Raw genomic sequence first — 25273 nt, forward strand, 5'->3', positions numbered from 1 at the left:
GTATCTTCTAGTTCTAGTGAGGACTCTAGCAGCTGCATTCTGGACTAACTGGAGCTTATTTATATTCCTACTGGAACATCCAGACAGTATGGCATTACAGTAATCTAATCTAGAGGTGACGAATGCATGAACTAGTATTTCCGCATCATGTAGTGACAATATGTTTCTTATTTTAGAAATATTTCTGAGATGAAAGAAAGCTATCCTAGTAATATTATCTACATGAGCATCAAATGATAGGCTGGAGTCAATAATCACTCCAAGGTCTTTAACTGCTGTACATGATGAAACAGAAAGACCATCCAGAGTAACCATGTGATCAGAAAGATTTCTTCTAGCTACACATGGGCCTAATAAAAGTATTTCTGTTTTATCAGAATTAAGTAGAAGGAAGTTAGTTAACATCCAACGTCTAATGTCCTTTACACAATCCTCAACTTTACTAAGCTTCTGTCTGTCCTCTGGCTTCGCTGAAACATACAACTGGGTATCATCAGCATAACAGTGGAAGCTAATTCTATGTTTACGAATAATTTGACCTAGGGGTAGCATATATAAAGTAAAGAGCAGTGGGCCTAAAACAGAACCCTGTGGAACTCCAAAAGTAACCTCAGTACGCATGGAGAATTCACCATTTACATCTACGAACTGATAACGATCGGTCAGATAAGACCTGAGCCAGGAGAGGACTGTTCCCTTAATACCAACAACATTTTCTAATCTATCAAGGAGAATAGTGTGATCTATAGTATCAAAAGCTGCACTAAGGTCGAGTAACACAAGCAGCGAGACACAACCCTGATCGTAGGTCAGTAGAAGGTCATTTACTACTTTAACTAACGCTGTCTCTGTGCTATGATGAGGTCTAAATCCTGACTGATACATTTCATGAATGTTATTCCTATCTAAGTACGAGCATAACTGCTTTGCTACAACCTTTTCTAAAATCTTAGAGATGAAGGAGAGATTTGATATTGATTTGACACATCACATCCACAAGCCCGATGGATTTGGCACATAGCTGTTCTTGATGTAAAATACAGTAAAACTTTACCACTTTCCCCCCACATTCACTGACTTTGAGACGCCAACGTAGCAAGTCCCGATTTCCTCCCTACCATCGCCGGGGATCCATCAGTTGTAATGTCAGCCATATTGTCCCACTTTAATTCATACTTTTTCAACACTTTCTCAACAGCAAAAAAAGATCCTCTCCTTTAGTAGTACCAGAAAGAGTCTCAATGCCAGCCAGCATTTGTGTCACTCCAAAATTTTAATTTACTCCACATAGAAATACCAACAGCTGTGTGGAATCAGATATATCGGTGCTCTCGTCACAAGCTATTGAAAAGGCAGAAAACGCAGTTGCTTTTGCCTTGATTTGATGTCAATGTCTTGGGCCATGTCCTCTATGCGTCAGGTAACAGTATTCCTTGGCAAACTGATTTGTGAGAACGTTCGTATCTCAGAAGGGCACACTGCTTCTGTAGCTACTGCAAGGCATTCTTCGATGAACTCTCCAGTAGCAAAGGCTCTTCCACATTTAGTAGTTAGTGTGGAAATCTGATAGCTGGCCCATGTGACACTTTCTTGAGCTGATGAATGATGTATTTCCCTCTTCTCATATATGGCATGGTGGACCAAATCAAAAGTCACCACGGGCCAACTTTGGCCCACGGGCCCTAGTTAGGGCATCTCTGCTATAGAGGATGGTCATAATTCAGTTGACTTGAAAAATCACATTGAGTAAATGTTCAGATGAGCAGAGACTATTCAAACACCAACCATCAAAATTCAAATATAAACTAACCCGTACAAGGCCATATGCTTTTCACTGTGTCTACACCACACACAAGACTCTGGAGTAGTTGAATGAATGAATGAATGAAATAATTAATCAATCCATCCATCCATAATTTGTACTTTCAGGCCAGATTTTTTCAAACCAAGCTCAAAGTTTTTCTTCAAACTTTGTTTTGTAGTGTCATCTATTTTTATCTTACATAGTATCTCCATGTAGCATCCAGCCACGTGTTTGTGGTAGACCCAGCAGGACATGATAAAGAATCAAAATCCATGCATGCAGCCATTAGATTTCCATAATATGTTTAGCTTTATTTTATTTACTGTGCTTACAAAGATGGGTAACAAATTAGAAAAAAGCATGACTGCTTAGCCCCTAGTGTGAAGAGGCCCTTCTTCTTTTTGATGTGTTTTCTTGTCATGGGGTATTGAATGGTGAACGATATGCTGTGTCCACCGGATCTTTAGTAAACTAAACAAAAAATGAGATTTTGTACCAAACTGTTTGTCAGTGCTCTCAGTATCATCTTGAAAATGTAAAAATGTAGAAATATATTTTGAAAAAAAATATGTTCTAACCCTGCTGTTGGTTTTCCAGACTTGGCATAGACCTCGCAGATCTCAGGATCCTTAATAATTATTTTCGTAAGAATTTACATTTGTGTAAGTATACTGGCCTTCTCACAAGGTTGAACACCATCGAATCCTTACAATAATTTTACCTATTACCTTTTCCTATAAGTAGTAAGAAATTCACAATCATTGTTAAATGTAAAGTGAGTGAGATATGTAAAGACAATAATTACCAGATACTACATATATAGGAAATTAGTAGGCAATAATGTTTCAATGCTTAATGTTATCCTGTCAATCATTTTGTTTCACTTAACACACTTGTTTTCACACATTTTGTGTTTTATGCACTAAAACAAAATGAATAATGTCACCTTTCTAATAAGATCATTATATTTATATGGCCGGGAAAGAGAACGGAGAGCACAATGCAGAACATTCATTTAAATTGACTAACACGATGGGTCTCTTAAATAAAGATTCACAACAACATTTATTGATTTTGTAATAATATTTGGTAAACATCTAGTTAAAAAGATGAACCTTAAATTAGTTTAAATGAAAAGAATGTGTTTTTATTGGTTTTGGGGCCCTTTTTGCTTCTTTTAATTATTTAATTAATAGGACATCGATTTTTTGAAGAAAACCATTCAATCCAGTACGGATCATTTTGACCCCCTTTATGCATTCATGTAGGTTTTTTGGGTTCAGGCATTGTAGGGTTAAATATCAAAAATCTAAAAAAAAAAAAAAAAAAAAAAAAAGACTGTACAGTTGGTTTTGTGACTGTAAGTCATTCCCTTCAAATGCTATTGATGTCAGAAACGTGTATACCTATGTTGTAGGTAACTTTAGAGACGGTCCCTTAATCTGTGAATATCGACCGTCCAACGTCAAGCCAACTCACTTTGAAACTGGGTCCTGGACTTTTGAACGAACAGGCCACAGACTGTTAAAGTCCACGGCATCTCATGATCACCTATCGTCGTTAAAACCGACTCCCCTCAGGGATGTGTCCTGAGCCCCCTGCTGTACATGCTATTAACATATGACTGTTCGGCTAAATATCCGGGCAATCATATTGTGAAGTTTGCTGATGACATGGCTTCTGGCAGCGTTCCTGAGGAATCTTAACCCATTCCTCATGAGCAGAGGTCTTTTGCAGTCACTGGAGGGTTTTTCACAACCTGCCTTCTCAGAAATCTGCTTGCAGTCATTAATAGCTTCGTTTTTCTGCCCTGTCCAGGTATTCCATGCATTTTCTACCCCTAGCCAGTTCAGGTATTCCATGTGTTCCAGCTCAGGCACACCTGCTGCAGCTGATGAAGCCCTTGATTAGTATCAGGTGTGTTTGAGACAACACCTGTTCTGTATATTTGTGAGGGATTCTATTCAGGGAGGTGAATAATTTTGAGACTGGAGATATCATTATTAGTAGAATTTTCAGTTGAATTTGTGGAAAACACTTGAAGCATTCGTTGTGTTGAACTATTTCACCTGCTTTTGTTTGATTTGTCTATCTGAAATTAAAAATTTTGACAATAAACCTGATTTGCAATGGGGGGTGAATAATTTTGATTGCAACTGTATATAAACATACAGTTTTCTATTATTGTTTATATTTCATTTTATAATTGTTGATTTTATATTCCCTTTCCTTCATTTAGGTTTTACTATAGTAACTAGTATTACATGATTTTATATTGTGAATTGTATTTCTGCGGTGTCCTCAGGTTCCCTAAAATACACTTATAATAATGTTACTGTAAGCATCAGTTTAAGGCTCCATGTGTGAGTCCAGTTCCACAATAACACACAACCCAGAAAGCTAGGCCACAAAGGGTCAAAAGGGTCACAGTGAGGTCAAAGGGCAAATCCAGGATAAGAAATCATAAAGCAAGGGTCAGGGTCAGGGTACACTAACAGGCAAACACATCTGATTAGATCTTACACTCAAGAACTAAATATTCTTACATAAACACACAATGTGAAGTTTACAGATGTACTGTATATACTGTGCGAACAGGAAGTGGACTTGTGAATAATGTTTAATACTTAGGACAGAGGAGGAGACAAGACCTGAGCTGATGAAAACTTCATTACAGAATGTGGCAGGGTAAGTGATTTAACTATCCTATTGGCTCTGCTCGGGGTACGGCTTCAGCAGACCAATAAGGTGGGAGCTACCTAACTATTTAAGGACCGATATATTGGTAGGCGCATAGGTGTCTAGGTGATTCGGGGTTCCTCACTCCCCTGGCATTTCTGGTTCCCATTTCCATTCAGGCACATTCAGGTACATTCAGGCTTTGTTCACGGTGTAATGAGGTGAACATCTCAAGGCTATTGTTTATTTATAGTCTTAGAGCGGTGCTGGTGGCGCGTGCATTGTACGAGTTGATGCCGGAGATCGTGTTCAGTGATCGCAACATTAGCCGATGGCTGAATGATATGTGTGTGTATATGTGTATGTATATGTGTATGTACAGTATCTCACAAATTGTGAGTACACCCCTCAAATTTTTGTAAATATTTGATTATATCTTTTAATGTGACGACACTGAAGAAATGACACTTTGCTACAATGTAAAGTAGTGAGTGTACAGCTTGTATAACAGTTTAAATTTGCTGTCCCCTCAAAATAACTCAACACACAGCTATTAATGTGTAAACCGCTGGCAACAAAAGTGAGTACACCCCTAAGTGAAAATGTCCAAATTGGGCCCTATTAGCCACTTTCCCTCCACGGTGTCATGTGACTTGTTAGTGTTACAAGGTTTCAGGTGTGAATGGGGAGCAGGTGTGTTAAATTTGGTGTCATCGCTCTCACACTCCCTCATACTGGTCACTGGGAGTTCAACATGGCACCTCATGGCAAAGAACTCTCTGAGGATCTGAAAAAAAAGAATTGTTGCTCTACATAAAGATGGCCTAGGCTATAAGAAGATTGCCAAGACCCTGACACTGAGCTGCAGCACGGTGGCCAAGACCATACAGCGGTTTAACAGGACAGGTTCCACTCAGAACAGGCCTCGCCATGGTCGACCTGAGAAGTTGAGTGCACGTGCTCAGCATCATATCCAGAGGTTGTCTTGGGAAATAGACGTATGAGTTCTGCCAGCATTGCTGCAGAGGTTGAAGGGGTGGGGGGTCAGCCTGTCAGTGCTCAGACCATACGCCGCACACTGCATCAAATTGGTCTGCATGGCTGTCGTCCCAGAAGGAAGCCTCTTCTAAAGATGATGCACAAGAAAGCCCGCAAACAGTTTGCTGAAGACAAGCAGACTAAGGACATGGATTACAGGAACCATGTCCTGTGGTCTGATGAGACCAAGATGAACTTAGGGGCTGCATGAGTGCTGCGGCACTGGGGAGCTACAGTTCATTGAGGGAACCATGAATGCCAACATGTACTGTGACATACTGAAGCAGAGCATGATCCCCTCCCTTCAGAGACTGGGCCGCAGGGCAGTATTCCAGCATGATAACGACCCCAAACACACTAAAGAAGCTGAGGGTGAAGGTGATGGACTGGCCAAGCATGTCTCCAGACCTGAACCCTATTGAGCATCTGTGGGGCATTCTCAAACGGAAGGTGGAGGAGCACAAGGTCTCTAACATCCACCAGCTCCGTGATGTCGTCATGGAGGAGTGGAAGAGGACTCCAGTGGAAACTGTGAAGCTCTGGTGAACTCCATGCCCAAGAGGGTTAAGGCAGTGCTGGAGAATAATGGTTGCCACACAAAATATTGACACTTTGGGCCCAATTTGGACATTTTCACTTAGGGGTGTACTCACTTTTGTTGCCAGCGGTTTAGACATTAATGGCTGTGTGTACTCACTTTTGTGAGATACTGTATATGTGTATGTATATGTATATGTATGTATATGTATGTCGAGCCGCGTTACCTGTGAGTAATCATACATTGCGTCTGGTGTTTGTTCAACCCAATGGTAAGTGTGCCTCTCCCTTTTTCACATGGGGACTTGGTAGATTTAGTTTGACTACGATCTTTGTGTTAAGGTGAGAGTGGGGAGTTGAGCATCTAAATCTACTCTAAGACAACCCCCTAGCGGAAGACACTACATGTGATACCGCTGCTGTTTTGCTTGATCGGTTTCTTGTTTTACTTTGTTGTTCTGCTTTATGGCTTTATTTATTGTTTTGTTTCACCTGATTTGCTTTGCTTTACCGTTATTCTCACTATATGTTTCATTTTATTTACTGTTCACCATAATTCTGGTTCTGCTTAGGTGCTGTGAACTGCCTCTATTTCATGTGGTGGTGTCTGTGGGCCTGGGTGTTAGTCACCACCCCATGGTGTCTGTAATTTGTTTTTCTTTGTTTATTGTTTAGTGTTTGTGTAATTTTGGGTTAACCGGTGTGTTCTTTCTCTACAAGAGCCAGTGAGTCTTGGTGGGACAGGGGAGGCTAGCTGCATGTATTCAGTGGTGTGTGCTTCAAAGCGTGCTCATTGTGCAACACAACAACTTCCTGATGGTGTAGGTAGTGTATGATGATTTTGGTGTGACTTGCAGTGGGTTTGGATGATCTCCCGAGCTGTAGCTGTCCTACCTTGTTCCTGCCAAGCCTGGGCCTGGAGAAGTGCTTAGTTTTAAAATCCTTTTTGTGCTTCATGGGAGAGCGATTTTATATTTACATGTCTAGTTCTAATGATTAAGTGTCATAGTAAAATGTAACTTTTATATTCGTACTCGCGTCTCACTCACGTTCTTTTCCCTGATAGGTAAAACTTCTGTGCCCCTTTATTTGGGAGTATTTCCCTGGTTCTCCCCCAGGGTGGCGTAGTTGGATTTACTAAATTTGTATAAATGTTTCCCTCCACTTAGGACTGCCACAAGAAGCAGAACACTGAGGTGCTACTACAGCTCCAATCTGTGTTTGGGTCGAATTTGATTGTGTCTTGTGTGTAAGCTGCTTTAATCATCTGCCACGTAAATAAAGGGAAATCTGAGTCATATTTGTGCAGTGAAGGATTTATTTGTACATGAGCATGTGGATACGCAGGTGTTTATGGAAACCACAAAAACTCTGTAGAACCTGTAGAACCTGACACCCTGTTTATCCTGCTTGTTCAAAACTCAAGCACTAGGCAAACATAGGCAACTGCCTTGAAGCCAAGGACCCCCCAAACATGCAAAATATTTTTTAATTATTAATGCTGAATAAAGTATGCTGAAAATTTGAATCTGTTAAAACACTGAATAGGGCCCCATTCCTATATTTTGCCTATAGGGCCCTGTCACAATGTGAAGGTGCACAAAGTGTTGTAATGTTAAAAAAAAAAGAGAAAAAAAAGAAAGAAAATACAAAAAAACTGACAAAACAATTCCAAATTGTAAGACAGAGTCAAGGTTAAAAAAGAAGGTAAAAATGTCAGGTGATCAGCAAACTGGTTAAACTAGACAGGACAAAGGTCAAAACAATACAAAATTAACAGATCAGGTCAACAATAAAAAACAAAATGGGAACAGATCCACGGTGCAAATTCTTTCCAAAACCCAATAATGTAATTAGCATTTTTCCTTCCCTCACCCTCATGAGAAAGTAACAGTTACCTGTAGGCTGTAAACTCTGCAGTCCGTTGGTATTAGATGTCATTATGTATGAATGTAGGATTGTTATTAAATTAGGGATTAGTTTATTTATTTATAAAGCACATTTACAATAGAAATTGAAATCAGAGTGCTGTACAAATAGTATAAAACAGATTCATAAACAAACATTCAATAATACCAAATACCGGTGGACAAAAGAAAGTTTTACACCCTAATACTGACGTAAAAGATAAAGTATAAAAGTGGGTCTTAAAAGAAGATTTGAACATAGCAATAGAGGGTGAAGATCTAATATGAACAATGGGATTATTCCAGAGCCTGGGAGCAGCTACTGAGGAAGACCGGTCACCTCTGGCCTTAAAACATGAACAAGGCACTGAAAGGAATACTTGACTGGATGATCAGAGAGATCTTAAGGCAGTATTCAGGGTAAGGAGATCACACATGTACTGAGGATCAAGTCCATGCAAAGCTTTAAAAACGAATAGCAAAATGTTTAAATCAATGTGGAATTCCATATTAAAGTCCTTGTTAAATGTAGCTGGTCTGCAAACTAGCGCACATAGAAAGGAGGGAGGAAAATCAACCTTGGAAAGCTGCACCATTAAAACAGTTCTTAAAAATTGTTGGTGTTCCACCTCCACGACCTACAGCTCTTGGAGAATTAAAAAACAAACAATCTAAAGGAGGAAGTTCCTTCAGGGCAGGAGCGTCACCAGGTCTCCCTCGCATAGTGTTAGTGACGAGCAATTCCTAGTGCCACAGGTTTTGTAAACTCTGGCCGCCAGGCACGATGATGAATTCCAAGGATAAAGCTCTGCAGAAGAGTACCGATAAAACATTGTAGAAAAGATATTGTGAAGAACAGCGCATAACAACTGTAGGTGACATGCCAGGAAAAAAGATTACAAAATATAATATATATATATATATATATATGGATTTACAAATTAAAAAAAAAAATATATAAAAAAGGAAAACAAATATATCTGGATTTCTGTAAAGCTGCTTTGTGTCGTGTCTATTCTTAAAAGTTCTATACACTGTAAATATAATTGTTTGATGTAACGGTGGTGGAGACAGATGCAAGTGCAGATTGTAGTTTAGTGAAAAAACAAACAATACAAATAAAGTTGCTTAGAAACACTAAAACATGAATTGGGACATCAAGGCAAAAACGTACATAACTAAAGCAATGAACAGCAAGGGAAGACAGACGCTAGACAATGGGTGAGGTGTCTCTGCAGAACAAAAAACGTGTTTTCCAATTATTGGACATTTTCAAACCGGCATAAGAGTTTTTCAACCCCCTAACCTGATTTGTTAAAATAACCCAAACCCTAACCATTACCGTAGTTTGGATGGTTGAACAATGCGTATCCGGTCTGAAGACTCATTAATGTTCCGCAGAAACCTTTACTTGAGACATTGTGTGAGGTGCTAGACATGACTTACATAATAATGCTCATTAAACCCTAAATGTGAAACATGTGATATGATCAGTGAGGTGCAATGGATGAAGCAAAAACAAAAGAATTTGTCTCTTCAATACTTTCGGAGGGGACTGTGTAAGCTTTGGGAATTACACTAATATGCAAATAAGTACCAGGTGTGCGTGTTAACATCATGCCTAATATTGTAAATGTCATTAGTAACCGCTGTGGAGAGTTTGTTAGGGGAATAAAATGTTGGTTAAAGACCTAATGTCAAAAGGCACCAATAAATGATCTCCCATTCTTTATAGTGAGTATGAGTAGAGCTTAAATGAAAAGAAGAAGAAGTCAAGTAAAGACTTTCACATGATGCTGAGGATACCCCTTTTAGCAGTGCAGTCACATAAAGAGAGTAGCACAGGAAACGCTTCTTTATAGCTCTGAATGTGACCACACACTGTTCAGAGGGTCCACACCAATTCTGTCAATAATCTCTTCAGTAACATGGGTCTCGTCACATTCATGTAATTATCAGGTTTCTGTGTTAGTGAACACAAGTAGGTTCAGGGGGTGTAACAAGGCCAGATCAAGACAAGAGATAAAGTGAGTAAGGAGACAGTTTACAGCTGTCATCAGGTGCAGAACAACTTTTTCTAATTGCAGTGTCATTTATTATAATGTTTGTTAAATAGCAATGAAAACAAATACATCCTCAAGTTTAGGGCTAATAAGAAAACAAGGATGAATTAGATAGTTATTGAGGATGATGCTGTTTGGGTTAAAAAGCACTTTCAGATAACATCTTGTGGATTAGTGTTTCCATCTGATACTCACCATGATCGTCCTGTCATGTGTTCAGCAGATGTTCTCCTTGATCATTAGGATTTTCATCTGAAACATAAAGTTAAGTTTGGTGGTTAAAGAACATTTATAAGGTTAAAACAGCAATGATTCTCACCTTGACTTGTCTTTGCAGGATTTATTTGTGTATTAGGCAGCGAGTAGGTGTGTGGAGGATCAGGGTTTCTGCGGTTTTCTGCAGAAAAAAAATCCCAAGTGAACTCACTTCAGAATCTTAATAACGGGTTAAGTCTAGTTAATTTACTGTGGAAATGATCTGTATGTGAAAGCAATGCAGAAGCTGTCATTTTATTCCTTGTAAACATTTACATGAATTTCTTTGTGAGAATAAATCACACCAGTCTTGTACAAAAATTTAAACATCCTTAAAAACTGTCAAAGTGACACAAAGTTATGTTTAATTTAGCTTCTGTAGCAGCCCTCTGGTTTAATTCTGCTAAAGAATTAAACACCATGTAACAGCTTTGTGGTAAACACAGCGTCCTCCTCTAATCATACGGTGCTACTCACGCTTTCTTCTTCTTTTACACCAGTACACCACAGCACCAATCACTCCAATCACTGCAATCACTGCAATAGTCCCAGTTACTCCTACTCCTACTCCTGACCAAAACCCGGCTAAAGGAAAGAAAGATCAGATGAACAATTGTGTTATAAAATACAGGTCGAGCAAAAACTACTACAGCTGTTGTTTATCCTAACAGTCACCCCACCTATAATCACAATTATATGACTTATTCAACAAATGTCTTTATGTACTGTATAATCACATTTATGAAATCACAACACAGTTAAACATTACACATCACATTTTGTCCATTTTTCCAATAATGAAATATGGATGTTTTATTTATAAGCAAAAATATTTTTTCTCTATTGTAACAAAATGAACACTTAACATCTGTTATCATGAAATAACTAGAGTGCTATTACAGATGCTCTCATAATTATTAATTGTTAATAACCCAGTGTTTCATGTTTTGAGTAAATAATTCTACAGGGATACCAGAATTATAAGATTATAAGCTCAAGAACATGTTTTTTGTTGTTGTTTTAAATAATAAGTAATAAGTAGGTGACGGGATGGTAAAACTGGTTTGTACTTGTTTACACACAACATCAATTTTCTAATGTGTACTCAATAATAATGAGTAACTGTAGCAGTGACATATCACCATATTAAAATTACCCATTAATGTAACTTTTCCAGTTAAAATATCATAATATGAATATCATTTAATGTTGACTAATATCAAACAATTAGACATTATAGTGTACTTTTTAAACTTTACACCATTTTAGTCTCTTACAGCCAAAAAATCTGCTTATTACACCAGTGCTTCCAAAATTAACATTTTTAATATAAAGTTTTTCTATAAATATTACTATAATGATTATAAATTAATATTTAGTAAGAACTAGAAATAAATACCAACTTTTAACCATCACTGTACTAGTTACTAGTAACTGGTGTGTTGTGTTATTTGTGGATACGGAAAGCATGTTACTACAATATTACACTCCCATTACACACTCAAAACTGCACTGATGCGAACTTCCATTACAGTCTGAAGTGAGTGGCGTGGTTTTCTGCTGCTGCTCTTCAATGGTTGGGATGCTGCAGCTCCACACTAATTTAAAGTCAGAACCACATATGGGTGTAATGGTCCGCCCACATAAGTTTGGCCATGTATTATAATTAACCAAGTGTCACGCTCTCCCCTTTAGACAGAGCTGCAGCTTGCAGCGCGCTTGGAGAGCCGGAGCGAATGTTGATAACTGTGACATTGTTTACTGTGGACACGTGCGTTTGTTTTGTTTCTGTTCTGTCTCCTCCCTGTTCTGTCATTGGTTGTTGTGTGAGGGTGTGTCCTTTATTGTTTTCAGCTGTCAGCACTTAACACTGATTATGTTCGGGATATATACCCCTCGCCTCCCAGTACACTTCGCGGAGTATTATAGTTCGATAGTAGATAGTTAACGTTACGTACCTCGATAGATTAATTTAGTTTAACGTTAGATTAGTTCTCTTAGACCACGCTGGGGTTTTCCGCTCCCAGTTCCCAGTCATAGTTTCATGTTTCCTGTTTTGTGTTTTGAACCCGTTTCCAGTGACCCCGACTTCGATTTCTGCCTCGCCCCGTTTATGCCTGTTTGCCGATCGCCCGACCCGGTGACTGTTTCTGATTATGTCCCTGTTTTACGATTTTGTATTTATCTGCATATCTCTTTTTAATAAAGCTCTTAGCCGCAATTGCTTCCGCCTCCGTTCCCGATTCGTGACACCAAGTTAGAAAATTAAAAACAAAAATAACAAAAAAAATGAAGGACAGAATTCATTAGGGAGTAAAAAAGTCCAGTGAACTTAACATACTGAAATAAATGGAATGAATGTTACTGGTTGTATAAGAAATTAAATCTGCTTTACAGATAATTACATACACAAGTATATCTCACCTCTGGGAACTTCCTTTTCAGCTTCACGCTCTTCATTCTGTTTTTCTGTAAGAGAAAAAACATTTGATCATCTTGGTACAATCACAGCTCTTCTGTGTGAACTCTTCTCAATGATGCTAAAGTGTTTTACTTTGTACCTGTAGATCAGGGACACATGTAGGTCAGGTCACTACTAATGTAGCTCAGTGTTTACATTCTCAGTCTTACCTTTAACTCCAGTACTGCTTTAACATGCCTTATTAACTCACCCTCTCCACTAAAATAAAAGCTTTCATATTAGTAACACTATAATATGTGATTATAATAAATGATCAAATATTTTAGAATAATGTCAACTGAATATTTTGACAATGAATATCACTTAAATAGTATTTCATAGGTAATACATTGTACAAATAACCAAGAGAATGATTTCAGCTCCACTGTTCCTGCTGTCTGGGGTAAAGACGTTCTGATTTAAAAATCTACTGCACATTCGTGTAATGAAAATGATTTAGATGTAAAGTTGTGATGCTTCTACAAGTGTGTGATGAAACAAAAAAGATGGACAGGTGTTGTGTGTTCTCCTGCCTCAATCTAACACACACACATAAAGAGCTTTGTAATTAGCTGTTCAGTGCAGAAGTCCTCAACTAGTAGTTAAAACACTGAGATCATTAAACTGCCCCATATGAACCGCTTTTGTTATACAGTAAACTTAGTGCCTTTCCAATTCTCCCTCATGTCCAGCTTTGATTTCTGATGTGTGTGATGGTCAGTGTGTGATCTACTGAGACTCACTCACTTACCTTCGACTGAGAGATAAACACGGCTGATCTCTACTCTTTCTGTCTTGCCATTTGTCTCTGTGTGTATCTTGGCGCTCCAGTAGACAGCTGCATCAGTAGGTGTCAGATTGCGCAACACCAAGGAACAGTTCCCCTTATGCAGCTCTTCCTTAGGAACGTCCACACGCCCCTCATATCCCTCACCCTGATAGGTCTTCTCACCGTGTCGCTCAAACACAGTCTCAGATTTGATCTTCCAGATAACATGTGGTGTTCCAGTGACTTCAGTCTGCAGTTCACACGGCAGGACAGCTGTAGACCCCACATGTCCAGATACAGTGAACTCAGATACTGCAGAGAGGGGGTGTGAGATGGGAAAATTAAAATCTAGATTACTTTCTTTCTTTTCTTTCTTCTTTTCACCCTTACTTTGCAACACCATGGAACAGTTCCTCTTACGCAGCTCTTCCTCAGGAACGTCCACACGCTTCTCATATCCCTCACCCTGATAGATCTCCTCACCGCATCGCTCAAACAGTCTCAGTTTCGATGTGAATGATAATATGCGGTGTTCCATTGACTTCAGTCTGCGTTCTGATTTAAAAATCTACTGCACATTCGTGTAATGAAAATGATTTAGATGTAAAGTTGTGATGCTTCTACAAGTGTGTGATGAAACAAAAAAGATGGACGGGTGTTGTGTGTTCTCCTGCACTGTTAGCCCAGATTCATATCTACTTAATTTAATTACAACATACTTAAATTATTTAAGTTTGAGTGCATTTCTAAAAATGAAATAGATTCTACTAATTTGTATACATATTTCAAAGTGTGAATAATTTTAAGTTAAATTATTAAGTTTTTGTCCTGACCACGCCTCCACACAGGTCAGCTGTTGCAGAGTCAGGGGAAGACATTTTCTCTCGTGGTTGCAAGTGAATTCGAGGATCTGTTGAGTGGTTAGAAAGTATGTTTTAGCCAGTTTTTATTGTTTCTATTTTCCATTGAGAGACTGTTTGTGAGAAATAAACAATATAGTTTGAAACCATTCCGGATGTTTTCTCCCGCTTGAACTTGAACCAGGTGAGTTCAGGGGACATTTTTTCTTCTGTTAATTTTTATTGTTTTTTTTTTTTTTTAACTTTGTACCTGTAGATCAGGGACACATGTAGGTCAGGTCACTACTAATGTAGCTCAGTGTTTACATTCTCAGTCTTACCTTTAACTCCAGTACTGCTTTAACATGCCTTATTAACTCACCCTCTCCACTAAAATAAAAGCTTTCATATTAGTAACACTATAATATGTGATTATAATAAATGATCAAATATTTTAGAATAATGTCAACTGAATATTCTGACAATGAATATCACTTAAATAGTATTTCATAGGTAATACGTTGTACAAATAACCAAGAGAATGATTTCAGCTCCACTGTTCCTGCTGTCTGGGGTAAAGACGTTCTGATTTAAAAATCTACTGCACATTCGTGTAATGAAAATGATTTAGATGTAAAGTTGTGATGCTTCTACAAGTGTGTGATGAAACAAAAAAGATGGACAGGTGTTGTGTGTTCTCCTGGCTCAATCTAACACACACACATGAAGAGCTTTGTAATTAGCTGTTCAGTGCAGAAGTCCTCAACTAGTAGTTAAAACACTGAGATCATTAAATTGCCCCATATGAACCGCTTTTGTTATACAGTAAGTAGGGATGCACCGAAATGAAAATTCTTGGCCGAAGGCTGAAACCGAACACATTTTTTACCATTTATTTTGCCATTTTTTTTTCACCATTGCATAAATTAAACAGTCAAAATGTGCTTTTAACTATTTTGTCTTGCTTTTCAAAGCAAAAATCAATTACAAAATATTTATTTAACTCTGAACATTTTTTTTTCATTCCAGCAGGTACAGGCTACCAACAAGGCACATTATAACTTTAAATAAATAAAAGTAAAATATAAATATTGTGATGTGGTCATCTTTGAGCCCCTTGAATAGCCGATGTTGGGCCTGTAACTGACTGCTGAAAGAATGGAACACTCTGTAGCCTACAACTAAAAGTGCATTAAAAAGTGCATTAAAAGAGTGCAGGAACTGGTTCTATTGGGTTCTATAGGGCTGATTATATTGGGGATATGTACCGCTCGCGCCCCTGTACACCTCGCCGAATATTAGAGTAGATATAGTAGAGTTAGATACGATGTTAATGTTCTGTTCCTTGATAGATTTAGTTAGTTTAAACTATGATTAGTTCATTTAGTCCCTTTGCTTGTCTTGACTAAGTTTTTTGAATTAAGATGTGGATTTGTCTGCCTGTCCTTAAATAAATACGTCTTTACCTGCTTCCGTACTCTACTCCTTTACGTCTCGCGACGTGACAGAAACAAAAAAGTAAACATCCGAAGAGCACGTAGCTCGTGCACGCGCGCGCCCCCTCATCGAGGTCGTGACATTCGCGCGTCTCACTCTGGTTGCTAGGCTACTTGGTCGCGTCTTCAAACACGTCACTGTTCAGTCAAATTTATTCTGCCTTTTCAATTATTCAGCTGAACACCGGAAATGCTTTTTTTCCCCCACTATTTTCGGCAGAATAATTTCGGTTACCGAACATTCGGTGCATCCATAACTGTAAACTTAGTGCCTTTCCAATTCTCCCTCATGTCCAGCTTTGATTTCTGATGTGTGTGATGGTCAGTGTGTGATCTACTGAGACTCACTCACTTACCATGGACTGAGAGATGAACACGGCTGATCTCTACTCTTTCTCTCTTGTGTGTCTTGGCGCTCCAGTAGAGAGCTTCATCATTAGTTGTCAGATTGCGCAACACCAAGGAACAGTTCCCCTTACGCAGCTCTTCCTCAGGAACGTCCACACGCCCCTCATATCCCTCACCCTGATAGGTCTCCTCACCGACTCTCTCAAACACAGTCTCAGATCTGATCTCCCACCTAATATACAGTGTTCCAGTGACTTCAGTCTGCAGTTTACACGGCAGGACAGCTGTAGACCCCACATGTCCAGATACAGTGAACTCAGATACTGCAGAGAGGGGGTCTGAGATGGGAAAATTAAAATCTAGATTACTTTCTCACCTTTTAGACAATGATCTTATGTTAAGAGCTTTATTTCATCTATTTTACAACAAAAAGTTACTTACTCACACACACGGTACCCAAGACGATGCAGATGGAATAACAGGAGGTCATGATGCCCCGAGAGTGTCTGGAGGAGCGTGTGAACATTTTCTAAAACAAGGAAAGGAAGGTGTGAAAAAAGAAATATATTTGAATATCAAAAGGTAACAGAGTGCTTATTGGTTTATATCAATCATTTCTCTTTTTATTTATTTATGCTATATTACTTATACAATATACTGTAATATTTAATTTCAGATTCCAATAGGACAGATAAAGCTAAAGATAGCTATATTTTATACAGTATCTCACAAAACTCTCTCTCTCTCTCTCTCTCTCTCTGTGTGTGTATATATATATATATAAACACACACACACACACACACACACACACACACACACACACACACACACACACACACACCATTGTAACTGGATGCTATGAATACCTATTTGAAGTTCTAATTAAGTTTCACATTCATAGCTAATTTATATAATCTTATAGTATGAATAACAAAATACAGTTAATTGTAATAATAACTATTTATTTTCTCTACAGTAAACAACTGTTGAAGGTAAAACAACAACAACAACAACAACAACAACAACAATAATAATAATAATAATAATAATAATAATTATAATAATAATAATAATAATAATGAAAATAATCTAAAAAAACAAACAAACAAAGAAACAAAAACTTTCCTACTTAATACTGTAGATCTGTAGGATATCAAACCCCAAAACAAGCAGCGAGTGATCGCTGTGATTAAAAAAATACAAACAAAAAAACCCCTGTGTTGGTCAAATTTATCTACAACAGTTTAAACCAGAGTCACATCACGCTGGCTCATAACACCTTCCAAATATTTCCAAACACGTTTTACTGACAAACTGAATATACTCTAAAGATACAGTCGGAGAAACTGCTGAAAATTTTCCTTTTATGTATTCCAGAAGTATTGGCATCGATAATTTAAAAAATATATATATATATTGTATAAAATAAACACTGTACAGCTAGTTAAGTTTTCTGTTCAGACAGTCCTTACAGTATGTTCAATTTATGTTGAAATGCAGTTCATTGGATGTTTACTGGCAATGATTTGTACAGTGAAGTGTTTTTTATATTCAAAATTTACAAATTTTCCTTTATAATAAATACACATGAACTCCACCTATTTAAAATGAGCATTTCCTATTTGAGCATTGTATATTCTGTAGAACATGCCTACAGTAAAAACAGCGTTTATCAAGACACACACACACACACACACACACACACACACACACACACACACACACACACACACTATTCCTAGTGTCCCTGGCAGCCTAGACTACATTACACTACACCAAAGCTTAGCCAGAGAAGCTGTTTTAAAACAATATTTACACACACTAGATGTTGGAGCAATTCCCGTGGCAATATTATTATTGACCGCTAAGTGGCAGTAGACTCAAGGGGATAAATTATGCACCTGTGTAGTAAGTCAGGTGATTGGGAATGGGGAGAGACACAGTTTTTTGACCGTGTTGTGGATCTTGGTGTAAACATGTTCATGAGGGATTATGTAATTTAATCATTTCTGGATAAAATAAAGAAAGACCATGTACAAGAACAAAAAGGATTTGGATTTATTACACGTGTTAATGACTTACTCACTCTAGTTACCAGTCACCTCTGGCTTTGCTGGGAAGTTATTACACTAGACACTAGTCAACAACTATAATTCAATTCAATTCAGTTTTATTTGTATAACGCTTTTAACAGTGGAATTTGTCCTAAAGCAGTTTTACAGAAATATATAAATTCAGGATGTAGACTTTAAATGAATGAATTTATTTAATGAGCAGACAGAGGTAACGGTGGTGAGGAAAAACAGGATCCAGACTCAGAAGTGAACCCGTCCTCATGACCACGGATAGTAGAATTATAAATAAATGTCTTCTATAACTGTGCTAACACTACATGGTCAGATAGTGCAGTTGTGTAAGCAGGAAATGAATGACAGGTTTTACTATAGTGAAGGCTGTAACTTCCATGCACGCGCATAAGCACCAGTTAAAATACACGCTGTGAGTAATGTATTTGGTCTAATTTACATTTTTGTGGTGGTGAATTATTATTTATTTAAATTCAGAGTCGTGTGTTATTTTAATTAACAGTATTTTATCAGCTTTCTTCATTCACACTCAAGCCTTAAAATGACCTGAAGATAATATCTACACATCATCTTAATCATTTCACCATAATCATTTCATTTTGATGAACTGTGCGGGGAATTTATACTCGAGATACAACTTTATTAAAATGATGACATTTATTTTCCCAGATAAAGTTTAATATTGACATTTTTCTCAGTATTAAAATTTAGTAGTAGTGTATGTATATAGATCTAACACATGGTCCAGAGGTGTTGAGGTCTCCCAGTGCTGTGAGGTGATCAGATGTTGAAGTGTTCAGGTGTTGAATCAGGACTGTGGTGTAAAGTCTGTGCCAAATTAAATATACGGATCACACTGATGATCCTCTGTGACCCTTAACAGGAACAGCCACAACACCACAGTGTATATAGAAGATCAGATTAAACCAGTAAGAGACTCCTGTTAGAGCTATTAAACGTGTTGTTTTGTTAAACGTTGAGTATCAACCTTCAAAAAGATACTTTTTCTAAAGTATAAAACACCCGATAGAAGCTGGATAAGAATTTAATAGTAAAACAGTTTTACCTGAATTCACTCGATCAGATCTTGTCCAGAAATGCCTATGTGCCTATGAGTCACTGCACTAACCGAGGTTGTAGAGAAGGCGGAGCATCGTGTGTACAGTCGTACACTCCCTCTATAACTACTCCCTCTATAACCTCTATAACTACTCACTCTATAACCTCTATAACTACTCCCTCTATAACCTCTATAACTACTCCCTCTATAACCTCTATAACTACTCCCTCTATAACCTCTATAACTACTCCCTCTATAACCTCTATAACCTCTATAACTACTCCCTCTATAACCTCTATAACTACACCCTCTATAACCTCTATAACTACTCCCTCTATAACCTCTATAACTACACCCTCTATAAACTCTATAACTACTCCCTCTATAACCTCTATAACTACACCCTCTATAAACTCTATAACTACACCCTCAATAACCTCTATAACTACTCCCTCTATAACCTCTATAACTACTCCCTCTATAACCTCTATAACCTCTATAACTACACCCTCTATAACCTCTATAACTACTCCCTCTATAACCTCTATAACCTCTATAACTACACCCTCTATAACCTCTATAACTACTCCCTCTATAACCTCTATAACTACTCACTCTATAACCTCTATAACTACTCCCTCTATAACCTCTATAACTACTCCCTCTATAACCTCTATAACTACTCCCTCTATAACCTCTATAACTACTCCCTCTATAACCTCTATAACTACACCCTCTATAACCTCTATAACTACACCCTCTATAACCTCTATAACTACTCCCTCTATAACCTCTATAACCTCTATAACTACACCCTCTATAACCTCTATAACTACTCCCTCTATAACCTCTATAACCTCTATAACTACACCCTCTATAACATCTATAACTACTCCCTCTATAACCTCTATAACTACTCCCTCTATAACCTCTATAACTACTCCCTCTATAACCTCTATAACTACTCCCTCTATAACTACACCCTCTATAACCTCTATAACTACTCCCTCTATAACCTCTATAACTACACCCTCTATAACCTCTATAACTACACCCTCTATAACCTCTATAACTACTCCCTCTATAACCTCTATAACCTCTATAACTACACCCTCTATAACCTCTATAACTACACCCTCTATAACCTCTATAACCACTCCCTCTATAACCTCTATAACTACTCCCTCTATAACCTCTATAACTACTCACTCTATAACCTCTATAACTACACCCTCTATAACCTCTATAACTACTCCCTCTATAACCTCTATAACCTCTATAACTACACCCTCTATAACCTCTATAACTACACCCTCTATAACCTCTATAACTACACCCTCTATAACCTCTATAACCACTCCCTCTATAACCTCTATAACCACTCCCTCTATAACCTCTATAACTACTCCCTCTATAACCTCTATAACTACTCCCTCTATAACCTCTATAACTACTCCCTCTATAACCTCTATAACTACACCCTCTATAACCTCTATAACTACTCCCTCTATAACCTCTATAACTACACCCTCTATAAACTCTATAACTACTCCCTCTATAACCTCTATAACTACACCCTCTATAAACTCTATAACTACACCCTCAATAACCTCTATAACTACTCCCTCTATAACCTCTATAACTACTCCCTCTATAACCTCTATAACCTCTATAACTACACCCTCTATAACCTCTATAACTACTCCCTCTATAACCTCTATAACCTCTATAACTACACCCTCTATAACCTCTATAACTACTCCCTCTATAACCTCTATAACTACTCACTCTATAACCTCTATAACTACTCCCTCTATAACCTCTATAACTACTCCCTCTATAACCTCTATAACTACTCCCTCTATAACCTCTATAACTACTCCCTCTATAACCTCTATAACTACACCCTCTATAACCTCTATAACTACACCCTCTATAACCTCTATAACTACTCCCTCTATAACCTCTATAACCTCTATAACTACACCCTCTATAACCTCTATAACTACTCCCTCTATAACCTCTATAACCTCTATAACTACACCCTCTATAACATCTATAACTACTCCCTCTATAACCTCTATAACTACTCCCTCTATAACCTCTATAACTACTCCCTCTATAACCTCTATAACTACTCCCTCTATAACTACACCCTCTATAACCTCTATAACTACTCCCTCTATAACCTCTATAACTACACCCTCTATAACCTCTATAACTACACCCTCTATAACCTCTATAACTACTCCCTCTATAACCTCTATAACCTCTATAACTACACCCTCTATAACCTCTATAACTACACCCTCTATAACCTCTATAACCACTCCCTCTATAACCTCTATAACTACTCCCTCTATAACCTCTATAACTACTCACTCTATAACCTCTATAACTACACCCTCTATAACCTCTATAACTACTCCCTCTATAACCTCTATAACCTCTATAACTACACCCTCTATAACCTCTATAACTACACCCTCTATAACCTCTATAACTACACCCTCTATAACCTCTATAACCACTCCCTCTATAACCTCTATAACCACTCCCTCTATAACCTCTATAACTACTCCCTCTATAACCTCTATAACTACTCCCTCTATAACCTCTATAACTACTCCCTCTATAACCTCTATAACTACTCCCTCTATAACCTCTATAACTACTCCCTCTATAACCTCTATAACTACTCCCTCTATAACCTCTATAACTACTCCCTCTATAACCTCTATAACTACTCCCTCTATAACCTCTATAACTACTCCCTCTATAACCTCTATAACTACACCCTCTATAACCTCTATAACTACACCCTCTATAACCTCTATAACTACTCCCTCTATAACCTCTATAACCTCTATAACTACACCCTCTATAACCTCTATAACTACTCCCTCTATAACCTCTATAACTACTCCCTCTATAACCTCTATAACTACACCCTCTATAACCTCTATAACTACTCCCTCTATAACTACACCCTCTATAACCTCTATAACTACTCCCTCTATAACCTCTATAACTACACCCTCTATAACCTCTATAACTACACCCTCTATAACCTCTATAACTACTCCCTCTATAACCTCTATAACCTCTATAACTACACCCTCTATAACCTCTATAACTACACCCTCTATAACCTCTATAACCACTCCCTCTATAACCTCTATAACTACACCCTCTATAACCTCTATAACTACACCCTCTATAACCTCTATAACCACTCCCTCTATAACCTCTATAACCACTCCCTCTATAACCTCTATAACTACACCCTCTATAACCTCTATAACTACTCCCTCTATAACCTCTATAACTACACCCTCTATAACCTCTATAACTACTCCCTCTATAACCTCTATAACTACTCCCTCTATAACCTCTATAACTACCCCCTCTATAACCTCTATAACTACTCCCTCTATAACCTCTATAACTACTCCCTCTATAACCTCTATAACTACTCCCTCTATAACCTCTATAACTACCCCCTCTATAACCTCTATAAATACTCCCTCTATAACCTCTATAAATACTCCCTCTATAACCTCTATAACTACACCCTCTATAACCTCTATAACTACACCCTCTATAACCTCTATAACTACACCCTCTATAACCTCTATAACCACTCCCTCTATAACCTCTATAACTACTCCCTCTATAACCTCTATAACTACTCCCTCTATAACCTCTATAACTACTCCCTCTATAACTACTCCCTCTATAACCGCTATAACTACTCCCTCTATAACATACTATACTCTTTTATTTCTTTTTGTGTATGATGTAATTATTCCTCATGATGAGTTAAAGAGTATTTAATTAAATTAAATACATTCCGTTGTATTACATTATTCATAAACTAGAAGTCTATAAAAGTCAAATCTAACACAAGGAAGTCGATTCTTTTAGTTTCGTTTCATTCATTCTGTTTGGGTGGAGAAGAGAGTCGACTTTTTTTTTATCCACACCCTCTGTAGTCTACTTACGTCACTGTAGTATCTCAGCAGGAAATGTCCTGAACTTTACAGGTCAGTAACAATACTTTATTTAATCTGACTGATGCTGTCTTTATGTATATTTATATATTTGTTTAGTGTTGCATCATATAACTTAATTTTCATCAAGGTTTTAGAATAAAAACATACATTTAACAAAGAATAAATATTTAGGCTTTTCACCAGTTCTGATCATCAGTCTCTCTCTCTCTCTCTCTCTCTCTCTCTTGACTTATTTATTTTGGAGATTTCCACCTGATGGAAAAGTGTAATTAAATTGAAGACTAAGGAGACAGTGCATTTCTTGAATTGTTAGTATAAAAGGTTTATTGAACAGACACTTCTCACTCAAGATGATCAGCTGATCACTTCTTCAGCAGATAAATATTTAAATAGCAGAATCAAGTTTATTGTCATGTGTATAGAGAGCCAAAGTTTGTGAATCCTTTGGAGTTACCAGGGTTTGTGCACTGATTACTGATATACTGTGATCTGATCTTTATCTGAGTCAGAATTATAGACAAACACAGTCTGATTAAACTAATAACACACATGTAGTAGTAGTTTTCAGGAGTTTATCGAGCATACTGAGTAATAATTCACAGTGCAGGCTGGAAAAAGTAAGTGAACCCCTGCACTAACAACTTCTCCAAAAGCTAATTGGAGTCAGGTGTTTAAATTGAGGAGATGAGATTGGAGGTGTGGGGTGTACAGGTGCTTTACCCTTTAAATAAAGACACAAATTCCAGTTACTGACAAATCTGTTCTTCAGCTGATTAGTGTTGTTACAACCTATCTTGGGACGGGAAGTTTTTGTGTGCTGTGACATATTTTGTGTGCAGGTCCGAACTTTCTCCCAGACTTTCCAGCCTGCCCTAGCATGACTTGATCCCGCCTCCCAGGATGACATCACTAAATGGTGGCCATATTTAAAGAGGAAGAGGAGTGAGAATGGTGTGGGATGTTGGAGGTGGTTGCAGGTTTTGGTTTAGAGAGTGTGTTTGTGCTGCTTATATGCTACATTCTGACTGCTGTGTTTTTTTGTTTTGTTTTAACTTTTGCCTGGTTTTTGACATTGAGTTTGGTTGTCCCTGTACCTGTTTATGTGCATTCTATCCACCATTGTATATATATTTTGCACTTGGTTCACCCGCAGTAGGGGTCTGGCTGCCATTTCTTTTGGGAGAGGGTCCTTTTGTCTCTGTTTTTGGCTTAGGTAGTTAGGGAAGTATCTTTGTATTTTCTTTGTTATTTTCCTTTTAGGTAAGCTAGCTACCTAACAAAATAATTCTTTTGTTTATTATTTTGGCTTTGGCCCACCCTGAAGTTATGTTTGCTGTTTGGTTCTTTGTATAGTTGTATGTATATAATTGTGTGTTACAATATACAACAACTTTTTTTGAACAACCCTGTTTGTGGTGTTATTCCTGGCTTTCCTTATTTAAAAAGTTAAATTCCATTGAATCCCGAGCTGGTTACTCTGTGCAGCCTAACCTAGACTGGGCCGTAACAGTGTGAACCATGCCTCCATCCCATCGACGTTCACAGGACTGTAAAAGACACATTATAGAGATGCACAAAGCTGGAAAAGGCTGAAAAGCATTTCTAAACATCTGGGTGTTCATCAATCCACAATAAGACAAAATGTATAAGTATAAATGGAGGAAATGTAAAATGTAGAAATATATTTTGAAATAAGTATGTTCTACCCCTCCTGTTGGTGTTCCAGAGACTTGTCATAGATCTTGCAGATCTCTGGCTCATTAATGATTATTTTGGTAAGAATAAAATGACAGACTTCGAGTCTTTGACATTGTGTAAGTATACTAGTCTTCTCATAAGGTTTTTTTTAAACACTGTAAAATCATTACAATAACGTTACCTTTTACCTTTTACTATACGCAGCAACCAATTCA

The 25273-nt window shown here is 37.7% G+C and overlaps 1 protein-coding gene and 1 long non-coding RNA gene across 35 annotated transcripts in view; both read right to left on the minus strand.

Moving 5' to 3' along the window:
- LOC108274794 (uncharacterized) overlaps positions 1-25273 on the minus strand; it is a 588939-nt gene that overhangs the window by 434159 nt on the left and 129507 nt on the right. The window contains exon 5 of one of the 32 annotated variants that reach the window (XM_053685832.1): positions 16205-16519. The exons of 30 other annotated variants lie outside the window; for them this stretch is intronic. In XM_053685832.1, the coding sequence (XP_053541807.1) occupies positions 16205-16519 (315 nt within the window). Of the gene's footprint in view, positions 1-16204; positions 16535-25273 lie in introns of all 32 variants that reach the window. One more of the 32 variants, XM_053685831.1, reaches the window with a different exon arrangement.
- Positions 1-25273, minus strand: part of LOC108261135 (uncharacterized) — a 278821-nt gene that overhangs the window by 162864 nt on the left and 90684 nt on the right. For 2 of the 3 annotated variants that reach the window (XR_008397867.1, XR_008397865.1), the window contains 3 exons: positions 12708-12752; positions 10761-10868; positions 10348-10425 (listed from right to left, as the gene is read on the minus strand). This is a non-coding gene — a long non-coding RNA (uncharacterized LOC108261135). The remainder of the gene's footprint in view (positions 1-10347; positions 10426-10760; positions 10869-12707; positions 12753-25273) is intronic. The other variant, XR_008397866.1, reaches the window with a different exon arrangement.

This window comes from Ictalurus punctatus, chromosome 14, assembly GCF_001660625.3.
Source record: "Ictalurus punctatus breed USDA103 chromosome 14, Coco_2.0, whole genome shotgun sequence".
Lineage (NCBI taxonomy): Eukaryota > Metazoa > Chordata > Actinopteri > Siluriformes > Ictaluridae > Ictalurus > Ictalurus punctatus.